This window comes from Bombina bombina, chromosome 6 (assembly GCF_027579735.1).
Source record: "Bombina bombina isolate aBomBom1 chromosome 6, aBomBom1.pri, whole genome shotgun sequence".
Taxonomy (NCBI): domain Eukaryota; kingdom Metazoa; phylum Chordata; class Amphibia; order Anura; family Bombinatoridae; genus Bombina; species Bombina bombina.
This window is the reverse complement of record NC_069504.1, coordinates 843,005,380-843,025,040: the sequence shown is the minus strand read 5'-3', so window position 1 is coordinate 843,025,040 and position 19,661 is coordinate 843,005,380. Positions and strand designations below refer to the sequence as shown.

The following is a 19,661-nucleotide window of genomic DNA, read 5'->3' as shown; positions in this document are numbered from 1 at the left end:
CCCTAATCTACTGCCCCCAACGTCACCGCCACTATACTATATTTATTAACCCCTAAACCTAAGTCTAACCCTAACACCCCCTAACTTAAATATAATTAAAATAAATCTAAATAAAACCTACTATTAATAACTAATAGTTATTAATAACCCCTAAACCGCCACAATCCCGCCTCGCAAACACTAGTTACATATTATTAACCCTTAATCTGCCACCCCTAACATCCCCGCCACCTACCTACATTTATTAACCCCTAATCTGCCGCCCCCAACGTCACGCCACTATGCTATATTTATTAACCCCTAAACCTAAGTCTAACCCTAACACCCCCTAACTTAAATATAATTAAAATAAATCTAAATAAAACCTACTATTAATAACTAAATAATTCCTATTTAAAACTAAATACTTACCTGTAAAAAAAAAACCTAAGCTAGCTACAATATAACTAATAGTTACATTGTATCTAGCTTAGGGTTTACTTTTATTTTACAGGCAAGTTTGTATTTATTTTAACTAGGTAGAATAGCTACTAAATAGTTATTAACTATTTACCAACTACCTAGTTAAAATAAATACAAATTTACCGGTGAAATAAAAGCTAACCTGTCTTACAATAAAACCTAACCTTACACTACTAATTAAATACATTACCTAAATTAAATACAATTAACTAAATTAAATACAATTACCTAAATTACAAAAAAACAAACACTAAATTACACAAAATAAAAAACAATTTACAAGATATTTAAACTAATTACACCTAATCTAATAGCCCTATCAAAATAAAAAAGCCCCCCCAAAATAAAAAAAACTCTAGCCTAACCTAAGCTACCAATAGCCCTTAAAAGGGCCTTTTGTGGGGCATTGCCCCAAAGAAATCAGCTTTTTTACCTATAAAAAGAATACAAACAACCACACAACAGTAAAACCCACCACCCACACAAGCAACCCCCCAAATAAAACCCTAACTAAAAAAACCTAAGCTCCCCATTGCCCTGAAAGGGGCATTTGGATGTGCATTGCCCTTAAAAGGGCATTTAGCTCTATTGCAGCCCAAAGCCCTAACCTAAAAATAAAACCCACCCAATAAACATTAAAAAAACACTAATCCCTGAAGATCCACTTACAGTTTTGAAGAGCCGACATCCATCCTCAACGAAGCCAGGAGAAGTCCTCATCGAAGCGGCAAGAAGTCCTCAATGAAGCCGGGAGAAGACTTTATTCAAGCTGGGAGAAGTGGTCCTCCAGACGGGCAGAAGTCTTCATTCAGTTGCCATCTTCTATCTTCATCCATCCGGCGCAGAGAGGCTCCATTTTCAAGACATCCGACGTGGAGCTTCCTTTTCTTTCTGACGACTAACGACGAATGAAGGTTCCTTTAAGTGACGTCATCCAAGATGGCGTCCCTTAGATTCTGATTGGCTGATAGAATTCTATCAGCCAATCGGAATTAAGGTTGAAAAGATCCTATTGGCTGATGCAATCAGCCAATAGGATTGAACTTCTATCCTATTGGCTGATCCAATCAGCCAATAGGATTGAGCTCACATTCTATTGGCTGTTCCAATCAGCCAATAGAATTGCGAGCTCAATCCTATTGAGCTCGCAATTCTTCATTCCTTCATTCGTCGTTAGTCGTCGGAAAGAAAAGGAAGCTCCACGTCGGATGTCTTGAAAATGGAGCCTCTCCGCACCGGATGGATGAACATAGAAGATGGCATCTGAATGAAGACTTCTGCCCGTCTGGAGGACCACTTCTCCCAGCTTGAATAAAGTCTTCTCCCGGCTTCATTGAGGACTTCTTGCGGCTTCGATGAGGACTTCTCCTGGCTTCGTTGAGGATGGATGTCGGCTCTTCAAAACTGTAAGTGGATCTTCAGGGGTTAGTGTTAGGTTTTATTAAGGGTTTATTGGGTGGGTTTTATTTTTAGGTTAGGGCTTTGGGCTGCAATATAGCTAAATGCCCTTTTAAGGGCAATGCCCATCCAAATGCCCTTTTCAGGGCAATGGGGAGCTTAGGTTTTTTTAGTTAGGGTTTTATTTGGGGGTTGGTTGCGTGGGTGGTGGGTTTTACTGTTGGGGGGTTGTTTGCATTTTTTTACAGGTAAAAGAGCTGATTTCTTTGGGGCAATGCCCCGCAAAAAGTCCTTTTAAGGGCTATTGCTAGTTTAGTTTAGGCTCAGGTTTTTTTTTATTTTGGGGGGGGCTTTTTTTATTTTGATAGGGCTATTAGATTAGGTGTAATTAGTTTAAATATGTTTTAATTTTTTTTGGTGTAATTTAGTGTTTGTTTTTGTAATTTAGGTAATTGTATTTAATTTAATTAATTGTATTTAATTTAGGTAATTTATTTAATTGTAGTGTAAGGTTATGTATTATTGTAAGACAGGTTAGGTTTTTTTTACAGGTAAATTTGTATCTAGGTAAAATAAATACAAACTTGCCTGTAAAATAAAAATAAAACCTAAGCTAGCTACAATGTAACTATTAGTTATATTGTAGCTAGCTTAGGGTTTATTTAACAGGTAAGTATTTAGTTTTAAATATGAATTATTTCGTTATTAATAGTAGACTTTATTTAGATTTATTTTAATTATATTTAAGTTAGTGGGTGATAGGGTTAGACTTAGGTTTAGGGGTTAATAAATATAGTATAGTGGTGGCGATGTTGTGGGCGGCATATTAGGGGTTAATAAGTGTAGGTAGGTTGCAGCGACATTGGGGGCGGGAGATTAGGGGTTAATAAATATAATGTAGGCGTCGGCGATGTTGGGGGCAGCAGATTAGGGGTTATGTAAACATAAATTTCGTTTACCCATAGGAATCAATGGGGCTGCATTACAGAGCTTTATGCTGCTTTATTGCAGGTGTTAGGCTTTTTTTCAGCCATCTCTCCCCATTGATGTTTATGGGGAAATCGTGCATGAGCACGTACAACCAGCTCACCGCTGACTTAAGCAGCGCTGGTATTGGAGTGCGGTATGGAGCTCGATTTTGCTCTATGCTCACTTCTTGTCTTTTAACTCCGGGTTTGTAAAAACCTGTAATACCAGCGTTGTAGGAAAGTGAGCGGTGAGAATAACATGCAAGTTAGCACCGCACCCCTCATAACGCAAAACTCGTAATCTGGCCGTATTATTTTTAATCCTCTGTAATTTCCCACTAGTTCAAGAGAAAGATCAATGAACTAGTGGGATTTACTAGCTTTGATGATGCATAAATAAATAACTGACTTTAATGTTAACCTACAGAACATAAGCCAGTGAAGGTCAATTTCCTTGTACATGGGGGCCCCAGATCAATATTTTTTTTAGAAGCCTTAAAGGGATATGACACCTTAACATTTTACTTTGTGATTCAGACAGAGCATGCAGTTTAAAAAAATAAATAAAAAAATCCAATTTACTTTTGTTATCAAATTTTCTTTTCCCCCCAGTAGTATAATTGGTTGAAAAGATACCTAGGTAGGTGTCTGGAGAACTAAATGACAGTAAGTAGTGCTGCCATCTTGTAAATAGATAACATTCTTGCAAAACTGTATCCTTAAGGTGCTCCAGACATGTGGATGCTACTAAGCTAAAGTCCAACAAACAAAGACAATTTGATAATAGAAGTAAATTAGAATTTTGTTTAAAAATGCTCTAACCAAACCAAATCATGAAAGAATTTTCTTGAGTTCATGTCCCTTTTAGGGCCACAAATACATTTATTAAACAAGCAAATAATATATTTCTGCTGTTTACCTTGCAGAGGACTGTTTTGAGTTGTTGTCACTCTCAAGCACACATATTTAATTTTGCTTTTTCCACAAAATCTATGACACATGTTGTTAGTCCTGCATTACCCAAAGAGCCCCATAAACTAGTACACGTGGCCACCTGTAGCCCTTGGGCCACTTGCCAGCCATCCCTAATGTAAGCCATAAAGGATGATATATATCAGTCACTGAGGGAATGTATCTGGTAATTTCTGGAATTGAAGCAAAATTTAGTCTTTTTTTACTACTGGGTGCATTTTACTATTTATTTTCTCTGCTGTGTCTACAAAAGGACATTCAAAATGTTGTCTGTAACACAACTGTAGTAGATATCATTTCCAGCCAATAAGCACAAATACAGTATCAGTGATGCACTGCTAGTTTCAATTTAACCAGATTTTACTTAAAGGGATACTGAACCCAATTTTCCTCTTTCATGATTCAGATAGAGCATGCAATTTTAAGCAAGTTTCTAATTTACTCCTATTATTCATTTTCGTTGTTTTCTTGCTAACTTTATTTGAAACAGCAGGAATTTAAGCTTACGAGCCGGCCCGTTTTTGGTTCAGATCCCTGGATAGCGCTTGCTGATTGGTGAATACCATTTAGCCACCAATCAGCAAGATGCTAGGTGCTGAACCAAAGAACGAAGAAAAATTGATAGTAGAAGTAAATTAAAAAGTTGCGTAAAATTGCATGCTCTATCTGAATCATGAAAGAAAAATGTGGGTTCTGTATCCCTTTAATCATTTTCATGCAAACATATTTATGTTATTTTATACCCATGAGAGAAAAACTTAGTTTAATGTCCCTTTATATGAAAAGATTCTGGACATAAACAAAAGTATTCAGACTGGCACACATTGGGGACAATGTTATTAAATCATCTAAACATTCTTGTTTATTGAGGAAGTAGAATTCTAATTTCTTTGTTCCCTCTTATAGCCAGAAGGAATGCGTTTGACACACACTGTGAAGTCTGTGACTCTTGAACCAGAAGTAAAAGGAAAAGGTCTGTATATACTTAGCAGATTACTTATTTCTCAGTTTATGCACCAGTAATTCACAATAAGGATAAGACACCTTGAGTTTTTAAAGGGACACTGAACCCAAATTTATTTCTTTTGTGATTCAGATAGAGCATGCAATTTCAAATAACTTTCTAATTTACTCCTATTATCAATTTTTAATCGTTCTCTTGCTATCGTTATTTGAAAAATAAGGCATCTAAGCTTTTTTTGGGTTTAGAACTCTGGACAGCACTTTTTTATTGGTGGATGAATTTATCCACCAATCAGCAAGAACAACCCAGGTTGTTCACTAAAAATGGGCCATCTTCTAAACTTACATTCTTGCATTTCAAATAAAGATACCAATAGAATTAAGAAAAATTGATAATAGGAGTAAATTAGAAAGTTGCTTAAAATTTCATGCTCTATCTGAATCACGAAAGAAAAAAAATTGGGTTCAGTGTCCCTTTAATGCTTGTACCTGACGGTGTAACATAAAAGAGTGTGGGATCAGATTTTTTTATTAGATAAAGCAGACAGTTGCCTATTAGTCCTGAATAAGTGGTACACATTAAAGGACTACTAAATTCAAAATTAAGTTTTCATGATTAAGCAAATGCATAAAGTTAAAAAAACAAAACAAAAACTGTAATTTTATATGCACACTTTCTGAGGCTTCTTCTACTGAGCCTGTTCAGTGAATGCATATATTAGTCTGTGATTTGCTGATGGCTGTCGCATGTTTGGCGGGCAGGGAAATAAACTAAATTTTTACATTTTTGCTATGCATGTGTTGATTATGCAGTTAAGTAGTTTATGGTCCTTCAATAAGTATAAATACTCATTGTACTTGGAGGGAAAATAAAATGAGAGAGTGCATATGCATATATTATTTCTCCAAAATACTATGAAAATAAGGACTTACTTCTTACTAATATCTTAAACAAACAAGGGGTGTATATATATATATATATATATATATATATATATAGTATTACAAAGGAAATTAATGCTTAAAAGGCCATAACTCACAACTGAAGTGCACAAGTGTATTGAAGCTTTAAGTAGAAGCATTCTTTGCAATACACATGTATTATACACATATGCTGCTTTTACTTATCACACCAAAAATGTGTAAACATATTAGCACTCTGTGATAACAAACATCACTATATATTATTAAAAAGGAATCACCATTTCACCTTGTGAGCAAATTTAAAATATAACTTTTATTGATTATAAAATCTAAAATAGGTAAAGAATAAAATATAAAAAAATTGTCATCCAAAAAATACTCTAGTAGGTAATAAACTTATTAACTAATAAACTATTTTTGTATTCTATCCATTTATATAATTGTCAATTGAGGAATTATAATGATTGGAAGACCAATACTACATTGCTGGGTACATTGGTGTAGTGCAAACAGGAATTAGAGGCAATATAGCAGTGGTACTATTGTATTGTGTTTGTTCACTTTGTTGTACTAGGGTGCATTAAGATGTTAGCAGTACAAAAGGAAAATAATATACCAATACTACTGTTTTATGATCAAATATGAATGAATACAGTGGAAGATAATCATCTGGGGCCAACTGCCATGCAGTTGGTTAATGATTATCACATGATTATACCCAAATGAACTACTTAAAATGTTAGGATAATATATGAATCCTGAGCAGAGCTCAACCATGGGACTAAGTTGGTCAATAGACCCAGGTAGCACTGGACAAGAGGCAGCACTTCTGTGACTGAGCCAGTCTCTGTCAGACCCAGACCACTCCTCATCTCTGTCTCCGTGGGGGAAGTTGCAGACTCCCAGCAGCATAACCTAATCGTGTACAAAGACACAGAACCAGTAAGGGGCGACATTCAAGATGGGACAAGCGCATCTCTTCCCTAACTTCCTTTCCAGTTATTGTGCAATTGTGCATAAGCATTGGTTGCATGCAGGTAGGTAGGCTTAATAAGGTCAGCTGCCAGGTTAGTTGGTTGATATGCTAATCAGTAATGTTACTACTGGCGGGCATCATTGCATTCTCAGATCAAGCAGCACAATATCTTGAGCCGGCCCTGATCCTGAGCCATAAACATCACTTAGGTAGTAACAGGATTTTAACCCTTTCCTGACATTAGGACGTTCCATGCCGTCCTAACTGCACTGGGCTGTACTGAATGGGATCGGGTCATGGTGGGCGTGCCTAGCATTGTAGGCTCGCCCCCTTGACTAGATCCCATCATTGAAATCTCATGATCGCATGCACAATCACGTGATTTCAATACATGAAAGGGTTAAATGATATCCTAAATACTTGGAGTAATACACATCATCACACAATATTAGTGACCCCAGTTATATCCTTATTGCTAGAAGTAGTAGACCTCATAATTTATTATTGGGGTATAATGTGCACTAATGTGATTTATATTGGATGGATAAATAACCATAATATAGCAATAATCCTAATGTGGTAATGAACAGCTTATGCCACTGTGTAACAACAACCATGTAATGAGACTGTTATAAATAAAAGCAAATGTTAGTTTTCTCACCACTCTTCGTATTCTCACCACTAAAGCAAGGAGATTCAACAATCTGCTTATTTATCCCACAGAATAACAAACACACATTAAACCTTAATCATGCTAATTACTTGTGTGCATAAAACGCGTGATTTGTTACATTTTAATAAGTCAAGAAGCCAGAGTGAAACAGTGAAATAAGCACACGCTACGTGTATTCAATAAGTAAAACCAGCATAGTGAGAAAACTGTATACTAAATTATTATAATTGTGCATAAATCATGCCCCTCTGAGAGAGGTTATATAAATATGTAAGCGCAATTAAATAATTCCAAAAATGTAGAAAACTCTGCACCATAGTCAAGTAGTGATAAGAGTTGCAAAAAATATTTTTGCTGATACATGGGAATACCTTTCAACGTTTCCCACATATCATTAGGGACTGTAGGGTTTCTGCTAAGTCAGGGATATTCTTTATGGAATTGCACATGTTCTGTAGGCGAAGTCATGATATAATGTGGTTAAGTCTTGGTTAAGTGTTATGTGGGCAGGATGGATGAGTCCTTAGTGTGTCAGGGCAGGGCAGTTCAGTCAGGGCAGTTCAAGAGTGTCTAGATGGCCCCTGTATAAAAAAAATACTTGCCCATAGACACCTGAAGACAAAAAGGGCTTCAGTCCAATCACCCTCCTCCATTATACCCAGTAGGACAGGATACTTACTTTAACCCCTTAAGGATTTAGCATTTTTGCCATCACTACTTTTAAACAGAAATAGAACCTTTTTTATATTTAACTATCAAAACTATATATTTTTATTTAGTAGACAACCCAAAGTATTTAACTAGGCCCATTTTGGTATATTTCATGCCACCATTTCACCGCCAAATGTGATCAAATAAAAAAAAAACACCATTAACTTTTTCATAATTTTAGTTTTCTCACTGAAATTATTTACAAGCAGCTTGTGCAATTATGGCACAAATGGTTGTAAATGCTTCTCTGGGATCCCCTTTGTTCAGAAATAGCAGACATATATGGCTTTGGCATTGCTTTTTGGTAATTAGACGGCCACTAAATTCTGCTGCGCACCACAATTGTATTATGCCCAGCAGTGAAGGGCTTATTTAGGTAGCTTGTAGGGTTAATTTTAGTTTTAGTGTAGAGATCAGCCTCCCACCTGACACATCCCACTCCCTGATCCCTTCCTGACCCCCCAGCAATTGTCGCCGCCATCTTAAGTACTGGCAGAAAGTCTGCCAGTATAAAAATAAAAGCCTTTTTTAATTTAAAAAAATATATATATTTGCTGTAGTGTAGTTTCCCCCTAACCCCTCAACCTTCCTGATCCCCCCAAAAGCCCTCTAACCCTCCCCTCTCTACCTGTTTGCCACCATCTTAGGTACTGGCAGCTGTCTGCCAGTACCCAGTTTGCTGCAAAATTGGCAAAATTTAAAAAATAAATAAATAAAAGTCCCATTTTTTTTCTGTAGTGTAGCTAGCTGTCCCCCCAAAACACTACCCCCCTTCCCCTCCCAGACCCTTTTCTGTTAATGAATCCCATATGGGATCCCCCTTATTGCCCCTCCTCCCTCCTTCCCCCTCAATGACGCAGTTTTTTGGTGTGTTTTTTTTTAAATTCCCTGTAGCATGGTGAGCGGTACAACCCATTCCCGTCCTCCTACCGCCTCCTCCAGCGATGGGCTGCCCACCCGCCTCCCTTCTTACCCTCCCACCCACCAACGATCGGCAGAGAGGGCCACAGGGTGTTTTTGGTTCACAATCCCTGAACAGCACTTGTTTATTGGTGGGTGCATTTAGCCACCAATTAGCAAGCACAACCCAGATTGTGAACCAAAAAATGGCTGGCTTCTAAACCTACATTCTTGCTTTTCAAATAAAGATAGCAAGAAAATGAAGAAAAATGAATAATAGGAGTAAATTAGAAAGTTGCTTAAAATTGCATGCTCTATCTGAATCACGAAAGAAATTGGGTTCAGCATTTTTACATTTTTTTTTTAACATCTTAATCTTCACAAAATATAATACAAAAGGTTAGCACATTTCTATAGTTTCTATATACAATGTTACATCTATATGTTTTTTTCATATATAACAATTCAGTTTATGTGTAATTTTATTACATTAATAGTATCCATAGGGATTTAGAGACCTAATCAAATAATTCAGGAGTTGTTTGTAAAAATCTTACATTTTGGGGTTATATGTTTAGTATTTTTTATTATTTTTTAAATTGTCATGTTTTTCCACAGATGGGGTGCAAGAAGAAAACGTTCCACCACTTGACTCCAACAACATTGTTCCCCGGTCAGATATTGACACAATTATCACTATTCAAGGTGAGAGTGAAGTAGGAGTGTTACTGCGTGATGTAAGAATATTCTAATGGGACGATTTATCATCGACCTATCTGACAGGATACGCTCAGCGTATCAGGTCTGACAGACATTGATGAATGCAGACAGCATACACTGTCTGCATTTATCATTGCACAAGCAGTTCACCAGACCTGCTTGTGCAATGCCGCCCCCTGCAGATTCGCAGCCGCTAGCAGGGGGTGTCAATCAGCCCGATCGTATAGGATCGGGCAGATTGATGTTAGGGATGGGAAAATATTTCACAACATTTGAAAAATTAATCGAATTTTAACACATTAGTTCGTTCAAATCGAATTTCGAATGATGTTTACATAACATTCTAACATTCGATTTTCGAATGTTCGGTTTCGAATTTTACGATTACATTCGAAAATATTAGTTTTGGAAAGTTTTAATTTTTATATTTGTGATAGTATTTCTAATGCTTTCTTTAAATGTAATATTCAAATTATGCACTATTCAAATTAGAAAAATTAGAATTTATATATTTGTAATAGTATTTCTATAATGCTTTATTTAAATGTAATATTCGAATTACGCAATATTCAAATTCGAAAAATTCAAATTTATTTGTTTGTAATAGTATTTATAATGCTTTCTTTAAATGTAATATTCGAATTATGCAATATTCGATCGAAATAGAAACATTCAAATTGATATATTTGTATCTATTATGTATCAATTTACTAGATTCCCTATCACATGAACAATTGAACTTCTGAATAGTATTTGTAAAATAGAATGTTAAATTCGAAATTTCAAATGTGGACATTCGATCTAATTATAAACATTCGAATTCAAAAGTGACATTCGACAACTGTAAATAGTATTTGATTATAGAATTTTTAAGAATATTTGCTCATATCAACATTTGGATTTGTCATTCGAATTTCGGTAATAACATTCAAATTCAGAAATGTACACATTCGATCATCCCTAATTGATGTCCGCAGCCTCAGAGCATGCAGAAAAGTTATGGAGCAGCGGTCGTTAGAAGGCTCGCGCGGAAACAGGGGCATCAAGCGGAGCTTGATAATTCGGCCCCTAAGACTCTTTCGATGTGTGTTTTGTCACTGCTTTGTTAGCCATTTTCACTTTGCTACAATTATTTGCCTACAGCTCTGACCTGTATATGTATAACTGAGAATTTGCTAAAGTAAATCATTTTAAATAAAATAACAGTTCCCCTAACTCATTTACTTATTCCTAGTTAAAATACGGCGAAGTTTGAGTTTGGAAAAGTGAAAGCCCTGGGTGAGGCATTCCCATTAAGCAATTTAGGCAGTTGTCTTGGGATCCCTGTGAAGCAGGTGAATCTGTTTCCAGCCAGCAGTTAAAATACTTAAATGACACTTCTGGCGGTTCCTGTTGCTGCAGAAAACTGAATTAAGGGAATGCCTAGAGGGCAGGATTTATAACTCTGCTATCTTATTGGGTGTAAATTACAACCAATCTACATACTCCTCTCTATATTTGTATTTGGTGAGTTGTAGTCCTGTTTCTCTTTGATTACAAATTAATTACAGGCTGAAAAAACACAATCTGTGTAGGTTCTTTATAATATGCTGAGGTTAGCCAGCAACAAGCTGAAATAAGTTATTCTAATCAGTATTTGAACTATACTGTGCAAACCATTGCTGCACTATACTAAAGTAAATGATAAAGCACAGTTAGTGAGAATGACATATTTCTTGCATTTGCTACACTATGGCCTAGATTTAGAGTTTGGCGGTAGCCGTGAAAACCAGCGTTAGAGGCTCCTAACGCTGGTTTTAGGCTACCGCCGGTATTTGGAGTCAGTCAGGAAAGGGTCTAACGCTCACTTTTCAGCCGCAACTTTTCCATACCGCAGATCCCCTTACGTCAATTGCGTATCCTATCTTTTCAATGGGATCTTTCTAACTCCGGTATTTAGAGTCGTGTCTGAAGTGAGTGTTAGAAATCTAATGACAAAACTCCAGCCGCAGAAAAAAGTCAGTAGTTAAGAGCTTTCTGGGCTAACGCCAGTTCATAAAGCTCTTAACTACTGTGCTCTAAAGTACATTAACAGCCATAAACTACCTATGTACCCCTAAACCGAGGTCCCCTCACATCGCCACCACTCGATTAAATTTTTTTAACCCCTAATCTGCCGACCGCCACCTACGTTATACTTATGTACCCCTAATTTGCTGCCCCTAACACCGCCGACCCCTATATTATATTTATTAACCCCTAACCTGCCCCCTACAATGTCGCCGCCAGCTACCTACAATAATTAACCCCTAATCTGCCGACCGCCACCTACGTTATACTTATGTACCCCTAATCTTCTGCCCCTAACACCGCCGACCCCTATATTATATTTATTAACCCCTAATCTGCCCCCCTCAACGTCGCCTCCACCTGCCTACACTTATTAACCCCTAATCTGCCGAGCGGACCGCACCGCTACTATAATAAAGTTATTAACCTCTAATCCGCCTCACTCCCGCCTCAATAACCCTATAATAAATAGTATTAACCCCTAATCTGCCCTCCCTAACATCGCCGACACCTAACTTCAATTATTAACCCCTAATCTGCCGACCGAATCTCGCCGCTACTGTAATAAATGGATTAACCCCTAAAGCTAAGTCTAACCCTAACACCCCCCTAAGTTAAATATAATTTAAATCTAACGAAATAAATTAACTCTTATTAAATAAATTATTCCTATTTAAAGCTAAATACTTACCTGTAAAATAAACCCTAATATAGCTACAATATAAATTATAATTATATTATAGCTATTTTAGGATTTATATTTATTTTACAGGTAACTTTGTATTTATTTTAACCAGGTACAATAGCTATTAAATAGTTAATAACTATTTAATAGCTAAAATAGTTAAAATAATTACAAATTTACCTGTAAAATAAATCCTAACCTAAGTTACTATTAAACCTAACACTACACTATCAATAAATTAATTAAATAAAATACCTACAATTACCTACAATTAAACCTAACACTACACTATCAATAAATGAATTAAATACAATATCTACAAATAAATACAATTAAATAAACTAACTAAAGTACAAAAAATAAAAAAGAACTAAGTTACAATTTTAAACTAATTACACCTACTCTAAGCCCCCTAATAAAAGAACAAAGCCCCCCAAAATAAAAAAATGCCCTACCCTATTCTAAATTACAAAAGTTCAAAGCTCTTTTACCTTACCAGCCCTGAACAGGACCCTTTGCGGGGCATGCCCCAAGAAATTCAGCTCTTTTGCCTGTAAAAAAACACATACAATACCCCCCCCCAACATTACAACCCACCACCCACATACCCCTAATCTAACCCAAACCCCCCTTAAATAAACCTAACACTAAGCCCCTGAAGATCTTCCTACCTTATCTTCACCTCACCGGGTATCACCGATCAGTCCTGGCTCCAAAATCTTCATCCAACCCAAGCGGGGGCTAGACATCCATCATCCGACGGCTGAAGAAGTCCAGAAGAGGGTCCAAAGTCTTCATCCTATCCGGGAAGAAGAGTAGATCCGGACCGGCAACCATCTTCTTCCAAGCGGCATCTTCTATCTTCATCCGATGAGGACCGGCTCCATCGTGAAGACCTCCAGCGCGGACCCATCTTCTTCCGAAGACGTCCAACTGAAGAATGACGGTTCCTTTAAGGGACGTCATCCAAGATGGCATCCCTCGAATTCCGATTGGCTGATAGGATTCTATCAGCCAATCGGAATTAAGGTAGGAAAATTCTGATTGGCTGATGGAATCAGCCAATCAGAATCAAGTTCAATCCGATTGGCTGATCCGATCAGCCAATCAGATTGAGCTCGCATTCTATTGGCTGATCGGAACAGCCAATAGAATGCGAGCTCAATCTGATTGGCTGATCGGATCAGCCAATCGGATTGAACTTGATTCTGATTGGCTGATTCCATCAGCCAATCAGAATTTTCCTACCTTAATTCCGATTGGCTGATAGAATCCTATCAGCCAATCGGAATTCGAGGGACGCCATCTTGGATGACGTCCCTTAAAGGAACCGTCATTCTTCAGTTGGACGTCATCGGAAGAAGATGGGTCCGCGCTGGAGGTCTTCACGATGGAGCCGGTCCTCATCGGATGAAGATAGAAGATGCCGCTTGGAAGAAGATGGTTGCCGGTCCGGATCTACTCTTCTTCCCGGATAGGATGAAGACTTTGGACCCTCTTCTGGACTTCTTCAACCATCGGATGATAGATGTCTAGCCCCCGCTTGGGCTTGGATGAAGATTTTGGAGCCAGGACGGATCGGTGATACCCGGTGAGGTGAAGATAAGGTAGGAAGATCTTCCGGGGCTTAGTGTTAGGTTTATTTAAGGGGGGTTTGGGTTAGATTAGGGGTATGTGGGTGGTGGGTTGTAATGTTGGGGGGGGGGTATTGTATGTGTTTTTTTACAGGCAAAAGAGCTGAATTTCTTGGGGCATGCCCCGCAAAGGGCCCTGTTCAGGGCTGGTAAGGTAAAAGAGCTTTGAACTTTTGTAATTTAGAATAGGGTAGGGCATTTTTTTATTTTGGGGGGCTTTGTTCTTTTATTAGGGGGCTTAGAGTAGGTGTAATTAGTTTAAAATTGTAACTTAGTTCTTTTTTATTTTTTGTACTTTAGTTAGTTTATTTAATTGTATTTATTTGTAGATATTGTATTTAATTCATTTATTGATAGTGTAGTGTTAGGTTTAATTGTAGGTAATTGTAGGTATTTTATTTAATTAATTTATTGATAGTGTAGTGTTAGGTTTAATTGTAACTTAGGTTAGGATTTATTGTACAAGTAATTTTGTAATTATTTTAACTATTTTAGCTATTAAATAGTTATTAACTATTTAATAGCTATTGTACCTGGTTAAAATAAATACAAAGTTACCTGTAAAATAAATATAAATCCTAAAATAGCTATAATATGAATATAATTTATATTGTAGCTATATTAGGATTTATTTTACAGGTAAGTATTTAGCTTTAAATAGGAATAATTTATTTAATAAGAGTTAATTAATTTCGTTAGATTTAAATTATATTTAACTTAGGGGGGTGTTAGGGTTGGACTTAGATTTAGGGGTTAATACATTTATTAGAATAGCGGTGAACTCCAGTCGGCAGATTAGGGGTTAATGTTTGAAGTTAGGTGCCGGCGATGTTAGGGAGGGCAGATTAGGGGTTAATACTATTTATTATAGGGTTAGTGAGGCGGATTAGGGGTTAATAACTTTATTATAATAGCGGTGCGGTCCGCTCGGCAGATTAGGGGTTAATAAGTGTAGGCAGGTGGAGGCGACGTTGTGGGGGGCAGATTAGGGATTAATAAATATAATATAGGGGTCGGCGGTGTTAGGGGCAGCAGATTAGGGGTACATAGGGATAATGTAAGTAGCGGCGGTTTACGGAGCGGCAGATTAGGGGTTAATAATAATATGCAGGGGTCAGCGATAGCGGGGGCGGCAGAATAGGGGTTAATAAGTGTAAGGTTAGGGGTGTTTAGACTCGGGGTACATGTTAGAGTGTTAGGTGCAGACGTAGGAAGTGTTTCCCCATAGGAAACAATGGGGCTGCGTTAGGAGCTGAACGCGGCTTTTTTGCAGGTGTTAGGTTTTTTTTCAGCTCAAACAGCCCCATTGTTTTCTATGGGGAAATCGTGCACGAGCACGTTTTTGAAGCTGGCCGCGTCCGTAAGCAACTCTGGTATCGAGAGTTGCAGTGGCGTTAAATATGCCTGTACGCTCCCTTTTTGGAGCCTAACGCAGCCATTCTGTGAACTCTCAATACCAGAGGTATTTAAAAGGTGCAGCCAGAAAAAAGCCAGCGTTAGCTACGCGGGTCGTTACCGACAAAACTCTAAATCTAGGCCTATGTGTTTTTAAAGATTTTTGAATATTACATTTATTAGGTAATATTGTTTTGTTGTGTTTGTTTTTCTTGATACACTAAGGATGCATTTACATAATAATGATCCCCATACTTGTTTCTTTCTCTTCCTCAGGGACCCCAATTAGTAGATTGGTGGAAGATGCCATTGATGGCTCTAATCTGAATCACCTGATTGTGGTACCACAAGGCTGTGGAGAGCAGAACATGATCACTATGACACCCAGTGTAATAGCAACTCATTACCTGGACAGCACTGGGCAGTGGGAGCGAATAGGAGTAAACCGTAGAGAAGAAGCTCTTAATAATATCAAGACCGGTGAGTGTATTTGAACGTATGGTACTCTTCCTTGAATACACGAGTATTAACTAAGATTTTGTCACTAAGTACATCAAGTAATTATAAAACCAATCATGGTGTATTTTTATTTTAGATATGTGCCAACATTTTAGCTCTAACATTTTTTTTTTTTTTGTATCCTGCTTTTTTACCCAGGTTATATCCGACAAATGGTTTATCGTAAAACAGACAACTCTTATGCAGCCTTTCAGTCAACACCATCCAGCACATGGTACATTTTCGCCATGTTTTTCATATTCTTATTTGAATTGAATCCCTTTATTTTAGTCTGGCTCATGACCTTTAAAGGGACATGAAACACAAAATTTTTCTTTCATGATTCATAAAGAGTATGTGATTTTAAACACCTTTCCAGTTGACTTCTATTATCAAATTTGCTTCATTATCTTGATATCCTTTGTTGAAGGAACAGATATGCATGACTGGGAGATAGCTGAACACATATGGTGAACCAATGAAGAGAGGTATTTGTGTGCAGCCACCAATCAGCTGCTAGCTCCCAGTATAACATTGCTGAACCTACCTAGGTATGATTTTCAACTAAGGATACCAAGAGAAGGAAGCAAATTAGATAACAGAAGTAAATTAGAAAGTTGTTTAAAATCACATGCTCTGTCTGAATCATGATAGAAAAATGGGTTACATGTCACTTTAATTCTAATGTTCTCAGTTTTGTTTTTTGTCACTTCACCTACACATTTTTTTCCTCCAGGCTTACTGCATATGTTGCTAAGGTGTTTGCAATGGCTCAGCCCCTGATGGACATTGACAGCGCTGTGTTGTGTGGCGCCATCAAGTGGCTTATACTGGAGAAACAGAAGCCAGATGGGCTTTTTGCAGAAGAGGCACCTGTTATACATCAAGAGATGATGGTATGTACTGGGAGAGGTGTGCATACTGTGTGTCTGTGAATATTGTTTCTATCCAGATTGTCTAGTAAATCTGAGAGGGGTAAAGCAATACAAGTGGTTTTGGCAGTGTAGAAAAAAAATCAGCTGTTAACTGTGTTAGTGTCCTCTTTGAGATAAGACAACATTTTGAACATTATACATTATAACAATTTGTAGGGATGAACAGTAGTTAATTGGTTATGGTTAGGAAGTGGAGTCTGATGAACCATTCCAGATGGTTTGTGTAGGTGGGTAGAGGGCTTTGTGGAGCAATGTATGAGTGGAGTGAAATAGATTTTTGTTGTAGGGGAGAAAGAAACAGGATTTCCAGATAGTTCATAAGAAATAGAAAAAAATAGGAATTTAAATCCAACCCTTACTACAGAGTATTAGGAAATTAAATATTGGTATTAGTATTTGTTTAGCTTTCACTACTTGACTCTAGCATAGAAATGTCCTCCCTGTCTATATGTCACTCACTTCTATCTTTTCCTATCAAAGATGTATCACCCATTTATGCTCTTATAAGAGACGTATCTCCCATTTCTGTGTGTGTCACTACTCTCCAAACTTGATAAATGTGCCACCCTTCTCTCCCTCTGTCACAAACATGTCACTCACAGCTTGCATTACAGACATATTATGCTTCTGTCTTCTTATCGCGAGGAATGGGCGAATGTTTTGCAAAATGAAACAACGTTTAACACGTTCGTCCGTTTCTAATTTCAAATGTTTGTACAACATTCTATTGTAATACTCAATTAAAATTTTTACAATTCAAATATTGTATAATCAAATTAAATTATGCAGTATTTAAATTAGAAAAATTCAAATTTATATATTTGTAAAAGTGTTGCTAATGATCTCTTTAAATGCAATATTTGAATTATGCAATATTCGAAATAGAAAAATTCAAATCGATAGGTTTGTAATAGTATTTCAAAAGCTCTCTTTAAATGAAATATTAAAATTATGCAATATTCGAAATAGAAAAATTTAAATTGATAAGTATTGATGTATCTATTATGTATCAATTTACTAAATTCCCTACCATATGAACTATTGAACTTCTAAATAGTATTTGTTAGATCAAATGTTACATTCCAATTTTCGAATGTGGATATTCAATCTAATTATGAACATTCAAAAACAAAAGTAATGTTCGAAAACTGGAAAATACATTTGATTACTGAACTTAAATGGATTTTTGTTCTTATCAACATTCAAATGTCCACAGGACTTTTCGTTCAACCAAACAAATTACATTTTCACCACAATCACCCATTCCTTATCACATAAATGATATTCCTTTTGTCTTTCTAGTCCAGACATGTAAGCCCTTCTGATCTCAGAGACATCGCAGACCAATTGGCCAAAATTCAATAAACCTTGTTAGTGAAATTAATATCTCACTGAAAAAATACTCACTACAACAATTCAACTAAAAAAAATAAATAAATATCTGTAGCCGCCACACATCACAGCCACTAGATGTGAATTAACCTCTTAAGGACATATGACTGAATTTTTCCATCATAAAACAATTGAGCAAACTGAAAGCTGTGTCCTTAAAGGGTTAAGCTCTGTTATTGTCAATTGAGACACAAACTTTACTGTGAAGGACACCAGTATCACAAAAAAAACTTTATTAAACTAACAAATTAAACACTCCCCTTATAAAATAGTCCATAGTCACAAAATAAACCTTTGAAAAAGTAAAAAGAAAATAAATGAAAATTACAAAACACAACCACCAGATCAGGGTTGATACAGCAAGACTCAACTGTGAGAGGAGACACTTCTCAAGGGCAATAGACTCTTTATGAATTTCACATGCTTGAATGAAGTTTGGGTGAAAAATGCTGGACGCTTTGCTAGAACATCTCGGGACACCCAAAGCCAGCTCCTTCTTCACGTCATTGAGGTTTCTAAGACTCTATGTGTTCTATCCAGTGAGACTACTTTACCCTAATAGAGATGTAAATAATTTACAATTAGAAATATTTATATAAACTGTTTTGCAAGCGTGTTTTCAAAGTGTTGCAGTTGTAATTAATTTGCCTTTTATGCTTTGCTAGTAATTCTTGTTTGATGTACAAGATATTATGAATTGGGGCCCTTAAAGGGATATTACATGGAAAATAAATGCTGGACATAATGATGTATTCAAAGCACATATCAAGCTTTAGAATATGTAGATGTATTTTTACAATTATATTAAATGGATAAATATTGAAGATACAAGTTTAAAGGATTAGTTTCTATAAAGTACTTTAGGTTCTATAAAGTAATGGGCGCCGCCGTGTTTGAACTTCTAATTTGTCTTTACCTTTCTTTTCTGCTGAGTACAATTGGGTACATATATAAATCAAATAATAAAATAGAGCTAGCAAACAAGGCTGCGTGGAAACCCTGTTAGATAATTACAATCCTATGCTCCACACAGCCTTATCTGCATAGTCTTGTTTAAAGGGACAGTCTACATCAATTTTTTATTGTTTAAAAATATAGATAATCCCTTTATTACCCATTCCCCAGTTTTGCATAACCAACACGGTTATATTAATACACTTTTTACCTCCTTGTATCTAAGCCTCTGCAGCCTGCCCCCTTATTTCTTTTGACAGACTTGCATTTTAGTCAGTGCTGACTCATAAATAACACCACGTAAGCACAATGTTATTTATATGGCACACATGAACTAGTGTTGTCTAGCTGTGAAAAACCTTCAAAATGCACTGAGATAAGAAGCAGCATTCAAAGGTTTAGAAATCAGCAAGCATATGAGCCTACCTAGGTTTATCTTCCAACAAAGAATA

The 19,661-nt window shown here is 36.6% G+C and overlaps 1 protein-coding gene across 1 annotated transcript in view; it reads left to right on the top strand.

Moving 5' to 3' along the window:
• Nucleotides 1-19,661, top strand: part of LOC128662297 (A.superbus venom factor 1-like) — a 122,806-nt gene that overhangs the window by 62,807 nt on the left and 40,338 nt on the right. The window contains exons 22-26 of the mRNA XM_053716103.1: nucleotides 4,707-4,773; nucleotides 9,566-9,652; nucleotides 15,707-15,910; nucleotides 16,088-16,163; nucleotides 16,665-16,824. Of these exons, the coding sequence (XP_053572078.1) occupies nucleotides 4,707-4,773; nucleotides 9,566-9,652; nucleotides 15,707-15,910; nucleotides 16,088-16,163; nucleotides 16,665-16,824 (594 nt within the window). The remainder of the gene's footprint in view (nucleotides 1-4,706; nucleotides 4,774-9,565; nucleotides 9,653-15,706; nucleotides 15,911-16,087; nucleotides 16,164-16,664; nucleotides 16,825-19,661) is intronic.